The sequence below is a fragment of the Falco biarmicus genome, chromosome 11 (genome assembly GCF_023638135.1).
Source record: "Falco biarmicus isolate bFalBia1 chromosome 11, bFalBia1.pri, whole genome shotgun sequence".
Taxonomy (NCBI): Eukaryota; Metazoa; Chordata; class Aves; order Falconiformes; family Falconidae; genus Falco; species Falco biarmicus.
The window spans coordinates 2,518,961-2,541,325 of record NC_079298.1 but is presented as its reverse complement, the minus strand read 5'-3'; the positions used below and the strand labels follow the sequence as shown (position 1 = coordinate 2,541,325).

Below are 22,365 nucleotides of genomic sequence, written 5' to 3'. Positions count from 1 at the left end.
GACACCAGATCTAGTATAAGGGTTTATCTATTCAAAAGCCCACCCACAGACAAGTAATGCATTCAGCCAAGATTTGGCAGACCACAACAGCTCAGGAATGCCACCGTCTATCATGACCTATGCAGCATCTGTGTAGAACTAGAACTCCTTTATCCAGAGGATCACCTTTACAGCATAAAATAGTTGACAGAAACTGATGAAAAGCAAGAGAGGAAGTTCTTGAGCTATCTATCGCACAGATACATGGAGTATAAAGAAAATTTATTTTAAAGGAATTTGTCAAGTGCAGTGAACAAGATGTGGTAGAGAAACTACCAGGGTCTAAAATGTCATGATTTCCTGCGCAGCCTCAGAGATAGACAGATCCTTTGGGAAGTTAACCAGGCTCAGCAATAATTTTATCTAAAATTACCTGATCATTCCTAGACTTACTTGAGTCTGCTTCAGTTGAATTCTGTTTTTACTGAAGGTGTAAGTTAAATTAAACAGTTAGATAGTGATGCCGTTAAATTTAGCCCTCTCGCTCGAACAGATACTCTTAGTCAAGTGAAGAGCTGAAGGAAGCAATTCTCTGACTATACAGCTGTCCATGTTTTGAGAATTAACGAAAGGAACTTCTCTAATTTTTTAATTAACCATTAGGAAAGAAAAATTAAAGAATGTTTAGTATCTTACTGTCATATTAAAAATTATTCAGGATACAAAAAAATTCTTCTGCCATCAATCCTAAAGCATCCATTAAAGTAAAACTTCTACATGCTGGTACAGACATGCACAGACTTTTTTTTTTTTTTTTAATACTTCAAATATTACACTTCTACTTAAAAATCACTGTGTTACCTGCTGCTACTTCAACATGAGCAAGATCTTTAACTGAGAAAGAAGCAGAAGAATAAACCCTAGTTCTCATACAGTGCTTTCATCTACAAAATGTTACAACTTTCTGTGATTAAGAATTGGCGAAACTAACAGACTCAAAACAGTAACTTGCCCAATGTCATCCAAAGAACAGTGGCAATAACAAGATTAGAATAAAGATTCCCCAAGTCACAGTTAAGCTTTGTATCAGGCTGCATAGCTTAAGAGATACCAGAGCTCCAAGCACAAACCGGTGCATGTCCAGTCTGGTTCAGTATGTACTGTCTCCCAGTACCAGTCCATCTAAGGATGGAATCCAATGCTTTTCAATCTCAGGCTTTTTTAGACATACCAATAATCAGTCTCTATTCCTGCTTCCCTATAGACTTAAAAAAAAAAAAAAAAAAAAAGTAAAAAACTTTCAGAGTTGTGAATAACTGCACTCAGAAAACTGGAAATATTATTAAAGTGAAGTCAAGTTTGCCAGTGACCTCTATGGTCTTGCAACATATTTTTAGCTAGGTGTTTGCTTTATAGCAAGACATGGTTCCCATCTCCCTCACTATGACTTTGATATCTGCCTTGCTAAGCCCTACTTTAGTTGTTATCCAACTTGTGCTGGAACACTGAAGCAATTATGTGTCTTCACAATACACTTTAAAGACTTAAAGAAAAAAAAAAAAAAGATACGGCATTTTCTTTACCTCTGTGACTGGATTTTCCCCCTCCTTTAAATACTTCCCACTCACTAGAGAATTAGAACAAAAATCTGTCTCCCAATTCACATTCCATCCTACTCATATTCCCAGTGTTAGAAGTGTTTCAGTTGTTTTGCACAGCACATCACCAGAAATACGTGCATCAAGCCAAACAGAGTTCTGAACATTAGGTAGTAAGATCTATTATTTCTGGGACACTCTGATACTTTTGTCAGAGTCATATCCATACAATTACACCCACAATTGCTTTGAGTGTATTACTTGTTCAAGAAAAGTGACTGAAAAAATGGTCCTGAAGTGCGAGCTTCTTTTCACATAGTCTGTAAGTCTCCTGTCTTGAGCAACACACCAGTCATTAAAACCTAACTGCTGAAAACAGGAGGCTTCCTTTTTTAAAAAAAATTATTATTATTAATTTATATATATAAATATAAAATATATTAAAATAAAAATTAATAATTACCCATTAAATATTTCTTGATTTTCTTCTAATAAGATAGTCCACAACAACATTTATCATACTCAGTCCTTTCAGAGGAAGATTTTCTCATAGCCAAAATACTTTATTACAGATTCAGCCTTTTAACTCACCAGAAGGTCTGGAAAAGATTTTCAAGTAACTTTCAGCTGCATAGAAAACTGCTGCAATGTGCTTTCTACCTAGTTCTATGAAAGCCGCAAAAGAAATTAACAAAATCACCTCCAACAACTTGCTGATCAATGTTTATCACTACTAAGGTTTTGCCAAAAGAAAATGGCAGTTTTCCCTACAGTGAAAAGTCATGCATTATGGAGAATTCACAGCTGGAAGTCAAGTACAAATTCATCTTGACAGAAATGTTGTCTTCAAAATACAATTCTATTTTGGCCACCTGCAATTACCCTTTATTTAAAAAAAAGTTCTTATTGTGACATCCAATGCAAATGTAATACAGAAGAAAACATCAAAGTCCTTGCCTTTCACTCACTTTTATTTTGCTATAGGTCAGATCTGTTGAAACCAGTACAGTGAGGGTGGGGAGGCAAATTCACAGAATTCCTCTAAAACAGAGGCAAGCAATGAAGGAGCGGGTGATAAACTAAAACTGTAACAAAGTCAAACCGACAATAATGAAAGGCAAAGCAGACACTCCAGATGCAAGGTGAGCTGCAGTCACAGATGATATAAAATAGATGCCTGTAATTACAACAGCTATAGTACAAGAACTTGTAACCTACATGAATAATTAGCATAATTATTAAATAACAATAAATAAATAAATAATTTTAAAAAATTCTTTATCCTTTCAGGAACATAACCACACAATTACTTAGAAGCATCTACATCAGTAATACGAGGAGTATCTGGTTGCCAGATCATATCTTAAGTGGTCCAGAGGAAGCTGCAAGTAATCACAATGTAACTTGCTGCAGCTTTTACAGGCAACTAAAGCAGCAGAGAAAGAACACAGCACATAGTTGTCATTAAATATAAACGTAGCACACAAATGCAGCACACAAAAGTACATAATTTAATTTTCTAATATTTAGCTTTCATCCTTCTTTGTAAAAGGAAAGGTGAGGACGCAGTTGAAAAGCAAACAAATCCCCATTGTAAAAGGAAATCACATATAACCCAGCATCCTGCAGTGGTAGAGCAAGGCAAAGCAGAGATGTCTGGCTTTGCTCCTTACCACACTAATCATGACTAATATCTAAGTTAAACTGCACTAACATCAGGAAGACATGTTTTAAGATACTGCCCTTTGAGACAGATCCTAAAGGTCTGCAAGTGCTCATCAGTTTTGTATGGGAGGATGGGCAGACAGGGCAGGAGAGTGCAAACATGCTTGAAATGGCCAAAAAAGTACAGCTACACAGACTACAGTCCTACCCTTTCCTCCAGTGCTCCAGAAAGGCTCAAGGGCTAGCAGAGTAAGAACAGAAACTACTTCCTTTTCCAGTTTCACTTATTATGCAGGCTAGAAGCAGAATTACCCATAAACATGAGAAAACCTGAGTATTTTAAAATACACAGCAGCCTACATTAAGGATTATTGCTATTAAGTTGCCCTTATTTAGTTGGACAACTATGACTTAGGTCATTATTTTACAAGCAAATTCAGTACTTAATAGCAAATTCACTGCAGGATGCCTTCTAAAGATAGTAATTATAAAGCTTTGGTACTGACATTAAGTATGACACTTTGCCCTTAAATATTACAAGAAATGGTTAAACAGAGTTTAGTGCAAGTTACAGACTGTTAGAACTAGTGAAATCTAACAGGTTTTCATGCTCACACTGAGTGCAGTATTACCATCAACTGATCCTGCTAACTGAACGGACACAATCCAACAGCTTAAAACAAGCCAAAAACCAGCTGATGTTAATTGACCCTCCACATTCCCATTTCCCACACCCCTACAGACTAGGGCAGCATGGTTAAGCTTGACAGTTACACACCTTTGAGATATTTTTTTGTTTCATCTGAAAATTCTGCCCACAAAGTCAAATTCATCACTAGCTTCAACTTCTGTTAAGGAAACATCACCACCATGTTTTTGTGGATTTTGGAGGATCTCTCCCTTCTTTCCATACTATGGGCCCTGGCCCAGAGCCTGCAAATACTCAGGCACTTGATTACTGTAAGCAGTCTTAATGATCATAGAATCATAGAAGTTCTCAAGCTGGAAGGGACCCATAAGGATCATCAAGTCCAGCTCCCTGCTCCTTGTGAGACTACCTAAAACTAAACTGTATGACTAAGAGCAGGGGTCCTCAAACTTTTTAAACAGGGGGCCGGCACGCAGATTAAGTGGCAGGAGGTCATCTGTGGCTGCTTGGTTTCCCCCTCCAACCCCTGGCAGGGGGGTTCTGTAAATACTGGGGGCCAGATTGAGGACCCTGGGGGGCTGTATCCGGCCTGCGGGCTGTAGTTTGAGGACCCCTGACTAAGAGCATCACCCAGATGCTCCTTGAACTCTGGCAGGCTCAGTGCCGTCACTGCTTCCCCGGGGAGCCTGTTCCAGGGACCGGCCACCCTCCCAGTGAAGAACCTTTTCCTAACGTCCAACCTGAACTTCCCCTGACGCAGCTTCAGTCCATTCCCTTGTGTCCTGTTGCTGGTCACTGGAGAGAGGAGATCAGCACCTCTCCTCTGCTGCCCTCCTTGAGGAAGCTGTAGGCTGTGATGAGGCCACCCCTCAGCAATGAGGGCACCCCTCAGCCTCCTCTTCTCCAGGCTGAACAAGCCAAGCGACCTCAGGTGCTCCTCGTAAGTCTTGCCTTCGAGACCTTTCACCATCTTGGTTGCTCTCCTCCGGACACAATCTAGCAGTTTGATGTCCTTCTTGTACTGAGGCCCCCAAAACTGCACACAGAACCCAAGGTGGGGCCGCACCAGCATGGTGTAGAGTGGGACATTCGCCTCCCTCGACCGGCCAGCTGTCCTGTGCTTGATGCACCCCAGGACACGGTTCGCTCTCTTGGCTGCCAGGGCACACTGTTGAGTCATAGTCAACTTGCCGTCAACCCAGACCCCCAGATCTCTTTCTGCAGGGCTGCTCTCCAGGCCTGTCGTCCCCCAGTTTGTACATGAAACCAGGATTACCCCATCCCAGGTGGAGAATCCAGCACTTTCTCTCGTTAAATTTCATATGTTTGGTGATTGCCCAGCTCTCTAGCCTATCCAGATCTCTCCACTTGCTTGACTTCCCACACTTTGGAATTGCCTTCTCCTCTGCTCTTAAGAGATGGCTCTTAAAAAGTAATCAGCACCCATGGACCCCTGTACCTTCAAAAGCAGACTCCTGGGGGACCTTACCAACCTGGGGGACCTGAGCCTGCTCCCCCCATGTCCAGGGCCAAAGCTTTGCTTTTGGTGACAGTGCTTCTCCTGTCACCAACGATTTGAAACTCGACTACTTCTTCCTGGCCACTCCGACCGAGACAGCCACCAGCCACACTTCACCCACGAGTCCCTCTGTCTGCAAGCAACAGATCTAGGAGGGCACCTTTCCTAGCCTGCTGCCTCCATACCTGCACCAACAAGTTATCTCCAGCAGGCTTCAGGAACTTCCTGGACCTGTTTGTGTCCGCCCTACAATGCTCCCAGTTGATGCTGGGGAGTTAAAATCACCCATAAGGACAAGGGCAGCTGATCTAAAGATATCCCTTAATTCCTTGTAGAATAATTCATTGGTGGATGGTAGAACTTTTGCTGCTGAAGGTGCTAACAGCTAAATGGTACAAACAACTGCATGCCGGCACTGGAGCCTGCACCCTTGCGTATTTACTTTACTAGTACAGAGTCAGCCATAGGCTTTATTCATAATGCTTGAATTTATACATTTTAGTAAAAACTTTAAAAAAGTAAATCTTCAAAATGCAGCATTTTTACAGATCAGGTGCAGCCATTCAAAAGTTGTTTTGCTTTGAATCAGGTGCATGCTATTAACCTCCCCAGATAGCTGGCGGGTCCTCCAGCTCAGTGTACCACAAGCAGCAAAATGCTATTGTTACTAGAAATCTCCTGGATTACTGATGTGCAGAACATCACACCTCTGATTCCTCTCAATCTCTGTACTTACATGTGTTGGTAGATAGACAATGCAGGTAGGAGATAGCGCACACTAACTCCAGCGCAGGCCCTTATCCTAGGTCAATCCCAGCATGACCTTAGCCTGTTCAGTAAGTCCACTGAGGTTTCCCAATGCTCATGTTTATGCTTTGAAATTATACCAAGTGCTAAGATGTTCCAACACTGTCAGAGAGGAGGTAATAACTCCACTGTGATACCTGCATGGATATGAGTTCCCATCTTGACTTGCAAATACAGCTACGTTATGTGCAGTTGATGGCATCAACGAATGGAACTCATTCTGTGGGGACAAAAGAAACACTTCCCCAAACTGCTCTTTTGCTGTGTCACACTTTCTTATTACATTTTCCTTATACCTTTGAGTGAGATAGAGCATAAATAAACAACATTCATAGGTTTTCTCACATATCTTTTTCTGGCAGTGGTTACAGTGCACATAACAGGGAAAAGTCTTAGAAGAGAGCTCTTAGCAGCTGAGGGGTTTATTTCCTTCTGCTTGCAAAGCTACATTTCCAGGCATACTATACAACTTCATCGATGGTGTATGGCTCGGAATTCTAGCAGGTTTGTTTATTTGTTTACTATCCTCAGTTACAGATTCACTTGTTTTGGGGTTGGGTTGGATTGGTTTTGTTAAGAAACTCCATTGATTTCTCTTCCTCTTTTGTTTTTCAGTACCCCAAACCACTCATTCACGATTTACCACGTTTTTTGGTTCCCTCAGTTGAAAGGGAAAACCTTTCATTACAAAGGGATCAGAAGAAAAAGACAGCAGCTCCCAATAGCTGAGCTCTTTTTATAATTTTCTCTACAACTGCAACATAAGCTTCCAGACAGCTCTGGAAAGGGACATTCTCCCTCAGATGGAGTCTCAAAACGGTGGCTAGCCCCAAGCTCGTGACAAGATGCTGGCCTAGTGTGCCTCTTGCCACAACACCCAGTCATTTGTGAAGAGGCCATCGGCACAAATTAGCAAGGGTCTACTCAGCATAAACTACACAAATAGAAATACAATGTATGCACACGTTACATTTCTTGCTTTCCAAATGAAATCATGTATTCATAGCTATAGTAATTCTGTTATTGATGCTTTGTCCAGGCATAGTAAGGACCGGGACAGAGGCCAGAAAAATGCCAAGAAGGAAATAAGTATGTATGTACACATTATATATATTTTTTCTAAATACATACATATATATGCATCTAAGCACTTTATTACCTCACAAATGCCACTCAAAACTTTAAATTACTTATGGGGGTAAATACTACAAGAGTTCAAGAGCATCGGTCACAGGCGCATGGCACTTATTATCATTTTTCTGTTAATAGCAGTTGTGTAGATGCTAGCACAGATGCTGCATTGTACTGAAACCAACAAAAAGGGGTATTCACAAACACAGCTCATTGCCTTTTTTCAGCTAGACTAAAGCAACAGCATAGGAACTATTTATCATTCTGCTGCGGGGGGTGGAATCTAAAACTAAATACTGTATTTTGCTACACTGTTACTCAGCTGTTTTTTAACAACCTGATCACGTCTAAGAAATTCAACACTTGTAGAAAAAGATAAGTGATGGAAAAAACAATTAGCTTTACTGTAACACTGAGTACAAATAATCTGAAATAATAAGTACCAGAGCTATTATTCAGCGTATTCATTTATTTCAAAGTACAATGATTATGAAGGACACTAATTTAGCCACCATATTTCATGGTACATCAGCTTGTACAAGTCTAGATGCTCTGCATGCAACTGGCCCAGCAGAAATCCGTTTACCTGAAAAAGATACTTAGTTTCTATACATTATCAGCTGTGCAGAAGAGACAGTTCAGCAGAATCCTGGCCCACTCGTGTGTTAGAGCTCCTCCTTCTGGCGACGCACGCTCTTAGGGCAGAAACAGGTTCCCACCCTTACCACATCAGAAGCACACGCTAAAACACGTATTTTAATGGATTACCTCCTGGTTTAAGAAACAGCAGGTACTTCCTGCTGGAGAAGCACAAGACTTCCTGCTGGAGAAGTAACCCACCAAATACCTGTTGTGAACCACAGTCATTATCCTCTCCCTAAAGAGTTTTCCTCCTGGCTACTTTTATTTATGGGTGCTGACAGCAGCCCAGCTGCTGTGAAGTACCACAGTAGATTAACACGATACGAAAAAAAAACCCAGACCCAAACAAAACCCAAAAACATCCCTGACGTTTCATGTGGATTGCAGCTCTATTACTCAGAATAACAGGTATAAAAGTATTTATATGCATACCTGGATAGAGGAAAATTCCAGAGACTGGAATTCCAGGATCATAAAACATTAGTACCAACAAATTCAGACTGAAAAATATGGAGGGAAAATACTGAGACTTCTGGCTCTCAAACTTGCTGAGACTCTACCACCTCCCAAATAAGTGATCATAGAAAATAAAGTTTGAAGGGACTTTGAAAGGTTATTCTCTTTGTCTTCTTCCAGGATTTTCTTGGGTACTTCTTCACTGCTTCCTCAACCTATGGCTGAAACACCTTTAAAGTCCCACAGGATTGAGGACACATTCAGCAGGAAAACATGTGAAAAACTAAATGTTTGAGCTTGTGCATATGTTGTACAATGCATAGCCATTAGGTTTTGTTTAGCCTTCACTGTAACTAAACAAGATTGTTAACAAATTTGGGGATGTGTTTATCTTAATTGTATTAAACAAAGCAGAGTTGTATTTCATCAAACAGCCTTGTCCCTAACCTCACAGGAAACCTCTTATGTTTATGTGCTTTAGTAGTTCTAAGTCAGCTTAATTTATGTTATCCTGCTAGATGTTTCTGTACTGTTATTAGGCTAACAGTCATTAACGAGACACTGTCTCCTCAACAGAACACCCAGATGCTAGGGAAAATTACATACACTAGCAGATTTTGTAAACCTGACTTCCCCTGAGCCAGGTACTAGCAACAGGAGAAACAAATACCGAACACAGTTAATCAACTGTGAACGTTATGTGCTTTTGCACTTCAAGAGCAAACGCACAGAAGACAACTTTTTTGACATCCAAGATCAGTTACTGAATTTACTAAATCACCTCCAGGTTTGTTTTTGTTTGGTTGAACTGTAGTAACAGCAGTTTCTTCTGACCAAGTCATCATGGCTAATTTGTTTTATATTTGCTTATCATGGTATGATACAACCATGTTTCTACAGGTAACAGTAACAACTAATTAGTCTGTGCAGAATGAGATATTTATGACTAACATAAGGATGCAGTGTGGAGAAATACAGGTCTGGTATGACAGGAGAGACCTTGAGAAGTGGAGACACAAAATTTGATAGTAATATACTGTTACAGGCATGGGATGACAAAAGGTGGGGCACATGCTTAGCACTGGACACATGGTGACTACAAACAGCTCACCACGGACAGTAAAGAAATAACGGTGCTGGAAAATGCTGTTTTTCAAGGATAACAGAAGAGAACAAAGAGCAAGTATTTAACATAAGTAAAACACACCATATATAGTAATTTTGGATATAATTTGTAGGCCAGTGAAGAGCAAGGTACAAAAGTATGTTAGCAATCATATTTTAGAAGTCCCAAAGTGGATCCTAGAGTGAGGAAGAAAAAAACATCATTATCGACATCGTATTTCTCCTGGCAAGGGACTCCAGATGCTGGTAACTCATAGGAATGCACACACACGCACACCCAGCACCAGACAGAAGCCACCAACTTTAGGTTCTGGAGCAGAGACAGAAGGAAAAAGGACAATGGAATATAAACTAACAAGCATTAATATAACACTTAACTGTAACTATAGAGACTTTTTTTCTGTACAGAAGTACTCCTTCTGCAATAACTAGATTTGAACTAATACAGATTATTGCATTAGACTGTTATGATTTTAGTTACTGTAATAATAGATTTATTGGCTTTATTTATAAGATGTTTCCTCTTTTCTCACAAACAAGATTTTCAGCTTAGCACAGAAGCTAAATTTTCTTATTACAGCCCAACTGTGGTATACTACACCAAACTTTTCTTGATTTCCTGTCCCTTCCTTCACCTCTAACAAACCAAATAATTATGAAAATTTAAGAAATTCTCCTAAATGCCAAAGAACTACAGAGGCTGGTGAAAAAACCCCACTTATTTTTAACCTGTACTGTAAGAAACAACTCCATGTTCCTGTAAACACCTATCTTCTTTTCCAAGTACAGAAGTGCACTCTCTTCCAGTCCAAACCTAAGAGAAGTTCTGGATGGTAAACAGCAGCCAACAGTCCAACCATAGCAAGTGATCTGAGCAAGTCCCGGAATATGCTTCAAAGCCCTGACTTCCAAGAAAGTTCTGATTAACTAGACCTGAAATTCACTACTAGGACCAAAGATATGTTTTGTGGCATAATGACTACATTCAGCATGCAAAAATGTTTCAGCCTTTATTTCTTTCATCTCTTTTTAAAGCAGCATGACAGCCTAATGATAGAGATATCCTAAAATGCATTAAAAGAACTAGAAACCCAAACCCGAAAACACAGCAACCTAAGGAACTCTCTAAAGCCTATGACTTGTTCTTTTCCCATGAAAGGCTAGGAGCACAGCTGAGCTACAGCTTGGGGGCACTGGAGCAGGACTTTGTGAAGACTTGATACACAAAAACATGAGTGCTTTGGGACTGAATTCAGTAAGCCATCTTGGACTGAAAAAGGAAGAACGAACTACAAAGCTGAATTTTTTTTTAATTTGTCAGGACTGCCCACTGAAACACAAACATATCAGTTACTTATGCAGCCGTAGCCAGACAAGTTCAAGGTACTGTCTATTTATCTGCTTCCTGGTTGGACAAGCCTCCCGTCTTGTCTTTGAGAATTCCACTAGGCTTCTAAAAATACGTAAACAAGTATACTACATGTATGTGCACGAGAGACAAATAGGCAGGGCTAGATTTCACTTTGGTTTTATTGTACAGTTAAGACTGTAGCTGATTTTGAAAGTGAGATATGCTTGGAAAGAGTCAGAACACCTGTGGATACTCAACTGCCAGCACATCAGAGCATAAACACGTCAAAGTGGTATAAGAAAAGTGCCAAGTCTCACTTTCACCCAACCATTAGCATCTCTGCATTTGACATAAAGAAGTTTCTTTTTAATTTCTTTTTATCAAGTAGAGTTGTGAAAACAACTGCTTTGCGGCAAATGCACAAAATGCTGACTAATCAAAAAAAGACTAGCTTTTAGCATTCTATAGTCATATTGAGGGGACAAAATGATGTGGAGACAGAGTACAGAGCATCAAGGAACCGCAAGAGCCAGGCTGCTCCCTAAGGGAAGGAGAGCCTGGACCCCAGGATGCCCAAAACACAGGCTGTGCCATACCTTCACACTTACAGCAGCAGAGGCACGCGTGCAAAGCGGTGGCAGGATCAGGTCCTACTGACAGTTCAATGTCCATCAGGCAAGACAGGGTAACAGGCCAGGGTCCACCCAGCAATTTGACACAGCACTTCAGGAACGGGACTGGGGACAGACCTCCTAGGACACAGCTCAGGCAGGAATGAAAAGCACCAGCCTGAGCTTAAATGGAAACCTTGGTCAGAGGACATGGGTGGAAGCCCCAGGTGAGACTGGTCAGGGTAATGACTACATATTGGTTCTCTCAGTGCCCTGATGCATAGAAATATCAACGGATTCGTAAACAGAATGATTCACAAACTCTGACAAAACTACCAAGTAAGGGTACAAATTCTAACTCTGCCATAGTTGTGCTTCATGTTTCTGTGCAATGTCTCCTTTTTCAGAACACATAGCCCAGGGACCTTAGAACATTAAAGGCTTTAAAAATTACACACACACACATAAAGCCTTGGTTTGTTAACCCAGTAAAAGCAGTGGGTTTGAGCTTTATCTCCTCCTGCATGAGGAGGAGATACAAACTCCAGGATGGTGTGGGTATGTATCACAGAGAAACTGCTGCAATCCATCTGACAGAGGACTCTGCAAAGATCAGGGTTAATTTCATTACATCATTGTCAAATTGTATGGTAGCAGAGAAGATTTCCCCTCAACTACGTATTAACATCCTGCTTGTTAAAAGACATACCAAAGTTTATTTAGTCATAAAGAAGCCTAGCTTGCTAAACTACTTCTTTCTGGCTAATGCTCAGTGACATACCACTCAGCAATAATCAGCTGAATAATGTATAACCATGCATAACAGTTAAGTTAATCTCCTTAAAGATGCTCTGATTGTGTCACCCTTGTTCATGGCTAAGCAATACCTTACTCCCAAGAATGGCTCAGCTTAAGTCAATAAGCTGAAAGAAGTACAACACTCAAGCTCAAATCAGATCCTCGATGCTTTCACATACTCTAGAATCTTAATTGGACTGGAAACTGTAGTAATTAATTTGGCTCAAGAAATGCAAAGAAGTACTAGACCACTAGATGAGCAATTTGTACTGACTAAACCCTAGTGATTTTACTGCCTATTCACTTACTGACCTAACCGTTTCTTCTTCTTCAGCTACTTGCATTAATAAACACTAGTTGCTGTATCAAAGGAGATGTTTGCAAATTTAACGGAGCTGCTTTTCACATCTTGTCAATAATCTGTTGAAGACCCCTTGCAAAAAACTCAGAATACACCTTCTTTTATAAATCCAAGTCATCCCACAAAAGTCTCCATGATAATCCAAATGAGGAAATGACATTTAAACTGTTTCTTAAATCAGCACAAACCAGGAAGCCCATGAAGTTACCACTATCACCAAAGCACAGACACTTCTGAAATACCACAGCTGCACAAAAAACTAAGAACATTCAGTTACCTTTGTAATCAGGGTTTTACTGTAATACATAATAAACCACACTTCTGTTCAGCAAGCCTCTGTTCTACTGGGTAAATACTCTTTTTTTTTTTTTTTAAATACTCATTAATAGAGATAGTCACCATAGCCCAATAAAAACAGTATGTGTTCTTAACACTGACTAGACACATACTTACATCCTATTGCAGTCAATAACATGCATTTAAAGTCTTCAAAATATGGATTATGAAAATGTGTATTTAAACAGTCCTGAAATGTGTATTTACATCATTGACTGTAATTTATCTAGAAAGCTACTGCAAACCTTTGTGTTCACTCTCACACGGTTCTACAGGGATCTTTATTTTTTTCCTCTAACACTGTAATTTAACATGCATAAGAAAAAGTTAGGGTTATCAGTCCTGTGCTTCCTAAAGTTTTGGGGCACAACTTTCTATTGACTTCTTTAGAGATTAAGTTAAAATCTTATAATGACAAAAAGGTAAAATGAAACAAATTTGTACTACATTTCTAATTCTTTCTTGATACCATACTGATTGTTCAGTGAATTATGATGTATACTTCATGTCTTACCTATTCCAAGAAAAAAACCTCATTACAATAACATTCAACATGATCATGAACTTCCTGACTACAAGTAATAAATACGTCATACAGCTCAGAGTATGCAGACACATCTCCACATTAGACAACTGATTTAGAGCCCAGTTCTGATCTGGGAAGACATCTTCCTCATAATTTGAGATATTAGAAAGCTAGCTCGCATACACAAAGTGTGATGGTCTTGTACGTGTCCTCTACCGAGTTCATTTTGTTTATGAAGAGAGAAACAGCAGCCACATAAATGGCCTAAAATTGCTTCGTCACTTTGACCTCCGCCAAAGTACATACTGCAGTATCTTCATTTTTTTTTCAACAAATCACCCTTTCACAAGTAGTGTAAGCATTGTGTTTAATAAACCTACTTTTCAATAAATTTACAATGTGATTGCATAAACATCCTGTATGTTTTTTTTTTAATACTTTCCAATAACTTGGGATTCCATCACCAACTTCCATTAAATCTGCTAGAAGAGTGGATATGCATTAAGATAATTTTACATTTTGTGAAAATCAGCAGGAGGCAGACAAAGACTACCCTGTACATGCCTCAAGGCACAAAAGGTTAAGCAAACACCACATTAGACTGCAGAGAATCAAAGATGGGGGAAGGGGAAGCTGCTGTCTAAATGTCCCCCAAAACTTCAATCACTTGGACAACAAAATGCATCAATCACAAGACATAAGGGTATGAAACCCAGCTTCCTGCATTTTGGTACTCATGGAATTTGCTTTAGAATTTCCATTAAAATGGAAAAAATTGGAACAGATAGTCGAACTCAATTTAATTACCTACTGTTCAGAACCTCATCACAATTTAAAGTCAACATACCACCTTCTCCATGTAATTAACTACCCAGGCAAAATACAGGAACAGTATAGGAATTTCAGTAATCTAAACAACTTGGGACAATAGGTGCTTTGCTACAAATACAAAAGCGGTATACAGCTCAGATAGTGCTTTGGGTTGGAAGGGGTCTTTGAATATCCAGTCCAATCACCATGAGCAGGGACATCTTCCACTAGATCAGGCTGCTCTAAGCCACAGCCAACCTGACTTTGAACACTTCCAGTGACGGGGCATGCACAACTTCTCCGGGAAACCCATTCCAGCATCTCATCACCCTCTTTGTAAAAAATTTCTTCCTTACCTCCAATCTAAATCTACCCTCTTTCACTTTAAAACCATCGTCCCTTTTCCGGTCAATACAAGCCCTGCTAAAACAAGCCCTTCTCCCTCCTCCTTACAAGCCCCCTTTACATACTGAAAGGCTCCCCACAACCTTCTCTTCTCCAGGCTGAACAACCCCAACTCTCCCAGCTCGTCTGCACAGGAGAGGCTCCCCAGACTTCGGACCAGTTTTGTGGCCTCCCCTGGACCCACTCCAAGAGGTCCATGACCTTCTTGTGCCAGGGACCCCAGCGCTGGATGCAGTGCTCCGGGAGGGGGCTCACCAGAGCAGAGGGGCAGAATCACCTCCCTCAGCCTGCTGAACACGCTGCTTTTTATGTAGGCCAGGATACGGCTGGCTTTCTGGGCTGCCAGCACACATTGCCAGCTCATACACAGTTTTTCATCCACCAGTACCCAAAGCCCTTCTCTGCTGGGCTGCTCTCAATCCATTCATCTCCCAGACTGTACTGATCCTGGGGGTTGCCACGACCCAGGTGCAGGACCTTGCACTTGGCCTTGTTGGACTTCAAGAGGTTCACACGGGTCCACCCCTCAAGCCCATCAAGGCCCCTCTGGATGCCAGCCCCTCCCTCTCGTGTATAAACCACACCAGTTTGGTGTCATCTGCAAACCTGTGAGGGTGCATGCAATCCCACTGTCTATGTCATTGATGAAGATTCTAAACTTTATTTGTCCCAATACAGAGACCACTTGCTACTCGTTTCCACTTGGATATTGAGTCATTGACTGTAACTCTTGGAAAGGGATGTTGTGGAGGACATTACAATAGGACCATGCAAAATATGAAGCATCCTGCTAAGAAAGTTCTTACTCAAAGAGACCTATCTGCAGTAATAACAGGAAACATACTACAAAGTGCCGCTTTTAAAATTCTCCCTGTTTTTCTCCCCATCCCCCTAAATTTATTCCACAGTGAAGTGTTTTACCTAAAACTAGGATGTTAGGAAAATCAGACATTGCTGAAGCTTGGTACCTAGGTTCAGCAGGAATGTTCAAAGAATAAATGATTCAGGCCACCTAAAGCATGGAATGCAAAGCCTAGATAAAGTGGACCAAATTTATGTCAGAGAAAGAAAGGTTTAATCCATCTGAATCTGAGTTTCAGCTACTTCTAACACTTCTGAGTATATTCAAAGGTGAATGAAGTGTTAAATCAACTTTCAGCTTTAACATGAACGTACCCCACCAGTATGAAATTTGAACCTCAGAAGGCAAAATGAATTACATAACATGATACATAAGGATTTGCCAGTGGGAGCTACGGAGCCTTTACCTGCAGCAGTGCCACAGCCAGTAGCTTCCGCGTCATATAACACTGCTATGGCTAAATAGCCCATTTTCCTCAGCCCAAGGATGTCCTTCCTGCATGTTACATATGTGTAACAGGATGAAGTTAAGAAAGGGAAACACAAGACAAGCTAGAAGGAAATAACACATATTGATAGAAAGTTTCATAGTTAATCGAAAGCTCTTCCACGGGAAGCAGAAGAACCTCACCTACTTGGGAAAACAAACAAATAGAATTCTTTTTAGTAAAAAATCTGACAGGATCACTTCACAGCAGTAACTAGGAATACCAATTATAGACATATTTCAACTGCACCCACTACTGGCAAAAGAAATCATTGAAAAGAAGTTCTTCCTAGAGAGATCTAAACATACAAATATAAAAAAGCAAGCTAGCGAAATTTGAGTTGAAAGTAATAAAATTTGGCACTCGTATACTTTCTCTCAACAATGTTTCTTAAAAGTGTGATAAAAGCTTTCTTTAACAGACAATGCCATCATCCATCTGGACTTCAGTGATCTGTAAGCTAACAATGAACTACATTTTGCCACTATAAGAAATTGCTTATGGTACAATCACCGCTAAGAACCTGATTCTGCAATGAAGTCAAAAAGAATTTTACCATTGATTTCAACAGTCACATGACAGCCCTTAACATTGCAGTTACTTTTGTTAAAAACCAATGATGTCAAAACCTCAAAAGTCAGCTATAATGAGAAAACAAAATAACAAGTGATTTGCCTCTGTAGCTTCAGTAGCAACCTTCCTGGTGGGAAAGAACTTTGGGTTTTTTCTCATTTGGAAGTCCCATACTAGAGAGATGCGCCTTGGTAAAGTCAACATCATCATTCTTGACAAAACCTTTGTATCTGACCCATTTTAAGGAAACACTTGATGCAGTTCCTAGAGCCAGCTTACAGCTATCCCAATGAAGGCTAAACTTAAGGAATCACCGAGAAGCTTGTTTTCAAAGACAAATCTACAATCCTTCTCACACATGCATGCAGAAGAGAAACATGGCTAAAAGTGAGAGAGCTTAAGAGGAACAGGCCTCAAAATGTCTCTGGGCTTATCAAAACTTTTTACAGAGCCATACTCACACTAGCAATCAACCCTTCCGGCTGGTACCTTGGCTTCCAGCAGTCAGTCCAACCCATAATAACCAGTCATCTGATGGGATACTCATTACCTAAAAGTGAAATCCAAGGTAGTTATGAAACTGCTCACAGAGCCTAACATCAGCTGTCAACCATGGGCTTGACTCATCTGTTCTACAGAATCAGATTGATGCCACAAGTTAAAAGACCAAAACTTTTGAGAAGAATCTGCTTCTGTCATTTATGAATGCTGCAACTGAGGAATCATTGAAATACCAAGGAGAGAAGTTTAGGACACCTATAGCTCTGAAAAATACACCCGTGGGCTAATAAGTAACCAGTTACCAGCAGAGACAACAAAGTCAAGAGAGTAACTATCGCAGCAGCCTAATGTAAAAGGAAAGCCATATTGTATATGCTGAATTTGGAAGTGCTGCACTTTCATAAGTCTTCAACACTGTGTGATCTAACAGGGAGAACAGATCTGAATTCAAACCTTCCTTCCCAATACATATCTGGAGCAATTACTCAAGATTCCTGCAAATGTGGTAAGGCAATACACGTTGCCCCTGACAAAATCCACTTACGCAAAGCACATAAAAGGAAGTGAACACACTGATGACATGAAACAGCTAAAATAGCAAAAATTCTAGTCAGGATAATTCTGACTCCCTCAAGCTGAGTAATGACAGGATCACCCTTTCCTATCTGAGTAACAAGCTCTGAAAAAACAAAGTTAAGAAAGGGTCGTGTTATGCCAACAGGACATTCAGCTGGCACGGAAGCAAGCGCGGCATGCACCGGACTCTCCTCAAAGGGTATTTTCCCCTCCGGAATGCCGCGTTCCTGCTCTCCTTTCAGAGGGATACTTCCCCGCCAGGCTTCCCGCCACCGGTGCCAAGTATCGCTGGCCCTGGGCCTACCCCTCTGCAGTCACGGGCGAAGCCACCTGAATTCTATGGGAGCAGGAACAGGTTCCCTCAGAAGTAACTGCGGACACACCTATTTGGGTTTCGCCCCTGGAACACGCCCGTTCCTCTCCGGCCTGCGCGGCCCCCCGCAAGCGGGCTTTCCTTCCCCTTCAGGGGGGCAGCCAGGCGGTGACTGCTCCTGCAGCCGGGCCGGGGTGCGGGCCGCGGAGCTGCGTTACAAAACGGAGTTTCCCCAGTCGTAAACGCGTCGCACCACAGGCCCGCGGTGCCGCGGCGGCCGCCCGCCCGCGCCACGCAGCCCAGCCCGCGCTCGCTCTGCCGCCGCGCCGCCGGAGGGAGCCGGGTCTGTGGCGGCCGCTGCAAGGGGCCGGCTGCCCCGCGGGCCTTCCCCGGCGCGCCGGCTGCGCTGCCCGGCCCGGGAACCCCGGCTCCGCCCGCCGCTGCCCCCCGCCAGCGCCCCCGGCCCCCCGTGCTGCCACCCAGCCCGCCGGGTAAGCGGCCGCCAGCCCCACACACCAGCCCTGCACGGCCTGGCCTAGCCCTCCCGCCACCGCACACCTGCCGCCCGCCGGCCTCCTCCGCACCGCCCCGGGCCCGGCGGGCGCCTCCGCAGCCCTCCCCTCCCCAGGGCGCGGACAAAGCGGCCGCAACGCACCTGCTGGCAGGGCGGGGGGGGCACCCGCCCCCATCTCTGCGCCCCCCGGCTCCCCTTCCCCAGCCCCCCGTCCTGCCTTCTCCGGGCCGGGCGAGCCGCAGCGGGAGCGGAGAGGTGCTCGGCGCCTCCGGGGCTGCCTCCCGCACGCGGAGGGGGGATGGGGGTGGGCCTACGCCCACCCCGCCCCCGGCATCCGCCGAGGAAAACAAACTCCGGCCGCCGCACGCCGGCGGGATCCACAACGTAAACAGGCCGGCCGCTGCACCGCCCGCCCCTCCTCGCCCCCGCGCCCGGGCGCTCACCGTAGAGAGGCGCGGAGGTTTCTCCTTTCCTCGCCATCGTCTCCCGGTGCCCTCCGCGCCGGCACAGCCTGGGGCAGGCGCCTCCGCCTGCCGCTCAGCGCGTCCTTTGTTGCCGCGAAGGCATGAGAGGAGGCGGCGGCGGCCGGGCAACCTCCCGCTCCGCTCGGCCACGGCCGCTCGGAACAGCGCCCGCGCCCCGCACTGACCCTCCCGTCCCGTCGGCTCCGCGGCCCACGCCTGCGCCGAGCCCGCGGGGGCGGTACCCGCGCCGCGCCGGGGGGGGCCGCGGGCGGAGGGGGCACGCCGGGGGAAGGCGGAGGGGCGGCAGGACGGCCCGCAACCGGCCCCGCCGCCGGCCCCGCCCCGGGACGCGCCACGCTAACTTCGCCGGGGCCCGGTCGGCCCCGGGCTACAGCTCTGGCAGCGGGCGCCGTACCCGGCGAGGCCGGCAGCCGTAGTGGGGGGGGGGGGGGGGCTCCGTCCTCGGCCCCCTGCCGCCGCCCGCGAGGAGAGCCATGCCGCGGGGGCGCGCCCCCAGTCTCGAACCGTGCCTGTCCGCAGCCGCCCCGGCCCCGGCTCCTGCGGGCGCCCGTACCGCCTCCGGGGCCGGGGGGGCTCTCCCCTCCTGCGCCCCGGGCTGTGCGGCGGGCGGGACGCTGGCTGCCTGCCCCGCAGCCGCCCCGGCCCGCCCCGGGGGAGCGGCCCCGCCGCGGCGCGCGGAGCTGTCCGGGCCACCCGTGCTGAGCGCGCGGCGGGAGCGGCTCTGCCCAGGCGCGGGGCGCGGGGCCGGGGCAGCGGCCGCAGCGCTCGGGGGGGCTGAGCCCGCCCGGCCGCGGGGTCGCCGCGCGGGGCGCTCAGGCGGTTCGGTCGCAAATCTGGCTCTGTCCCCACAGCCGCGGGGTGCTGGGTGTGCGCCTCCCTGAGGCTGTCCCCCCCCCCCGCCCCCGCCCGCCCGGCGGGGCCGCGGCCGCCGCAGAGCCCTTGGCCCGCCTGCGGAGACTGCTTTTCGGTCGCAGCGACGCGAACGGCCGCCGCGGCGAGAGGACGCGACAGGCAGGTGCCTGCCTCCCCGCGCTGCTCCGTCAGGCTGTTGTCGGGGCCCGCCGCCGGCCTACCGCACCGAACGTTCCGTACCGCCGCACGCGAGGCGGCCCCGTGCCACCCCGGCCGCCGTGCGCCCGCAGGCCACCGCGTGCGTGCTGACGGGAGCCGCCTGAGGAGCAGGCGCCTGCCGAGAGAGGAACCCTTTCGGGGGCTAGCCTGAGACCCTCGGCAGCACGAGATTATTTTATCTATGAGTAAATTAACGTGCACAGACCGTGGAAGTTGTTACTATGCTCGTATCGAATCGCAAACCGACCATTTGTGTGCCAGAGGCAGGCACGGAAAGGGCCCCCTCCCCTGCCAGCACGCCACCAGGCCCTGCCGAGCTGGCACCTTGGTGAGCTCTCACGAAACCGCACCAGGCACGTGTAGCACCTCATCCGTCCTCCCAGAGGCCCCAGTCCGGGCCAGTGGCTCCCATAGTTACTGAATTACACATACAGGGTTTTGTTCACTAGTACTGGGGGGAGCTATTTCCCCCTCTGCGCTACACTGTGAGGATCTGTTTCTCCCTTGACTTTTAAAACAGGTAGTTGCTTCCTCCAGTGACCTCCTTTCATCAGAACACTGCCCAGGCAGAGGTTTCTGTGCTCAGTGCACCACTGGTGGTCTGCAAAGTGAACGAGAGTTCTTTCCTAAACCTAGCCCACCTACCCTCTTAAGCCACTTACCAGGTACAGCTACCCAAGATGCCTGTCTGCCTGCCGGGGAATGGATCTCAAGGGCCAACACCTGATGCAGGAAAGTGATGACACACTTTGCTATCTACAAAGAAATCTTATTCCATCTCAGCACGGATGACTAAGAGAACTCGGACAATCTCACCTACAGAGAAAAGAGCTTCCTGTGTCAGAGACTGAGTTGAATGTGAAAACAGCTGCGTAGGACAGCTTTGTAAGAGGCAAGGCAGTGGGCTAACGTCTTCTGGCCCGTTCTGATAAGGCATGGCAACCTGAAGGTAGCAGGGCTTGACAGGATGTGCTATTTAGAGCTGAAGTCGTATTCTGAGAGAAGCTTCGGTATTATTCTACAGCTCAGTGTTATTCTGTTCCCTTTGTGCAGAAGGGTGTACCTATCTATAGCCTACTTTCAAGAATGGACATTGGAATCTCAACAAACATTGTATAGCTGGTCCTACAAATAAGTATATAAAATACATTATCTATGTATCATATATTATATGTAGTATATATAATACACAGCATATACAATACATACATTGCATGTGTGTATTATTGTGTATATAAAATATTATATATAATACTGTATCATATAATCCAAAATATATATTCTGTATTGTATTTAACATGTTATATTTAACACATATGCTATATATAACATGTAGCAGAAGTTATATATAACAGAACATACATATACATTAGGCTGTGACTAACAATCAGAAATAAGTTTTTACTTACACAGCACTTCTGAGCTCTGGCAAAAAAACCAAACAACTCTCACATGCACTCTAGCAAAGGTTTTTCTTCCTTTTCATTAGGGTTTATGGACCAATACAAAATTAGGATTCTTATGATTTTTTTAGAGAATAAAACCACATACAGTATTGAGAAGTTAGTATAGACTCCTGCAGGATAAGAAGTAACTTTTGGCTTGGTTCTGACTACCAGAACCAAGGAATAAATTAAAAATACACTAAAAGGGGAGAAAACTTGCTAAAAATAATTTAAAAGGTTAGAACAGCACTAAAAACTACGTAAGTTAAGAGTTTCTCAGGTAGATAGAAGGCTGTATAAGGAAGCCACTTTGAGACACAGCAGGTCACCTATTCATGTCTCTCAGAAGGGCCTGAGAGATGACAAAAGGAAGCCAGCATGTCTGGACAGAATGAAAAGGGCAGTTGCTACAGACAAGGAGGAATTTTTTGATAAGTCAAAGCTGTGCTCAAATGGGTAAATTACAAAGGATCACAAAATTTGGCAGGTTAAATATGAAAGCACAATAAGGCAGGCCAAAAAAAGTTTAAGCATTAATTTGCAAAAGGTGTGGACACCAAAAATAATCATTTTTTAAAAGGCCAAGAGCAGGAGGAGAATATGCAGGGCCAACGGTATTTTCCTTAAGTTTCCTATGTGTATATAGGCATGCGGGTGATAAACGTTTTTGAAAGTACTTCCAATGAAAATCCAGAAAACTGCAGTCTGATAAACCTTGCCTCTGCACGTTGCAAAGAGTAGAATCTACAATAATGCAGACAGATTTGGA

General features: G+C 44.5%; 1 protein-coding gene across 3 annotated transcripts in view; it reads right to left on the bottom strand.

Annotated features, from left to right (window-relative positions):
• The window catches only part of SLC44A5 (solute carrier family 44 member 5), a 94,329-nt gene extending 74,856 nt beyond the window's left edge, over positions 1-19,473 (bottom strand). The window contains exon 1 of one of the 3 annotated variants that reach the window (XM_056356231.1): positions 19,039-19,473. In XM_056356231.1, the coding sequence (XP_056212206.1) occupies positions 19,039-19,075 (37 nt within the window). In that variant the 5' untranslated portion in view covers positions 19,076-19,473. Of the gene's footprint in view, positions 1-18,736; positions 18,966-19,038 lie in introns of those variants that run through there. The other 2 variants (XM_056356229.1, XM_056356230.1) reach the window with 2 other exon arrangements.
• Between the last annotated feature and the right edge of the window lie 2,892 nt (positions 19,474-22,365).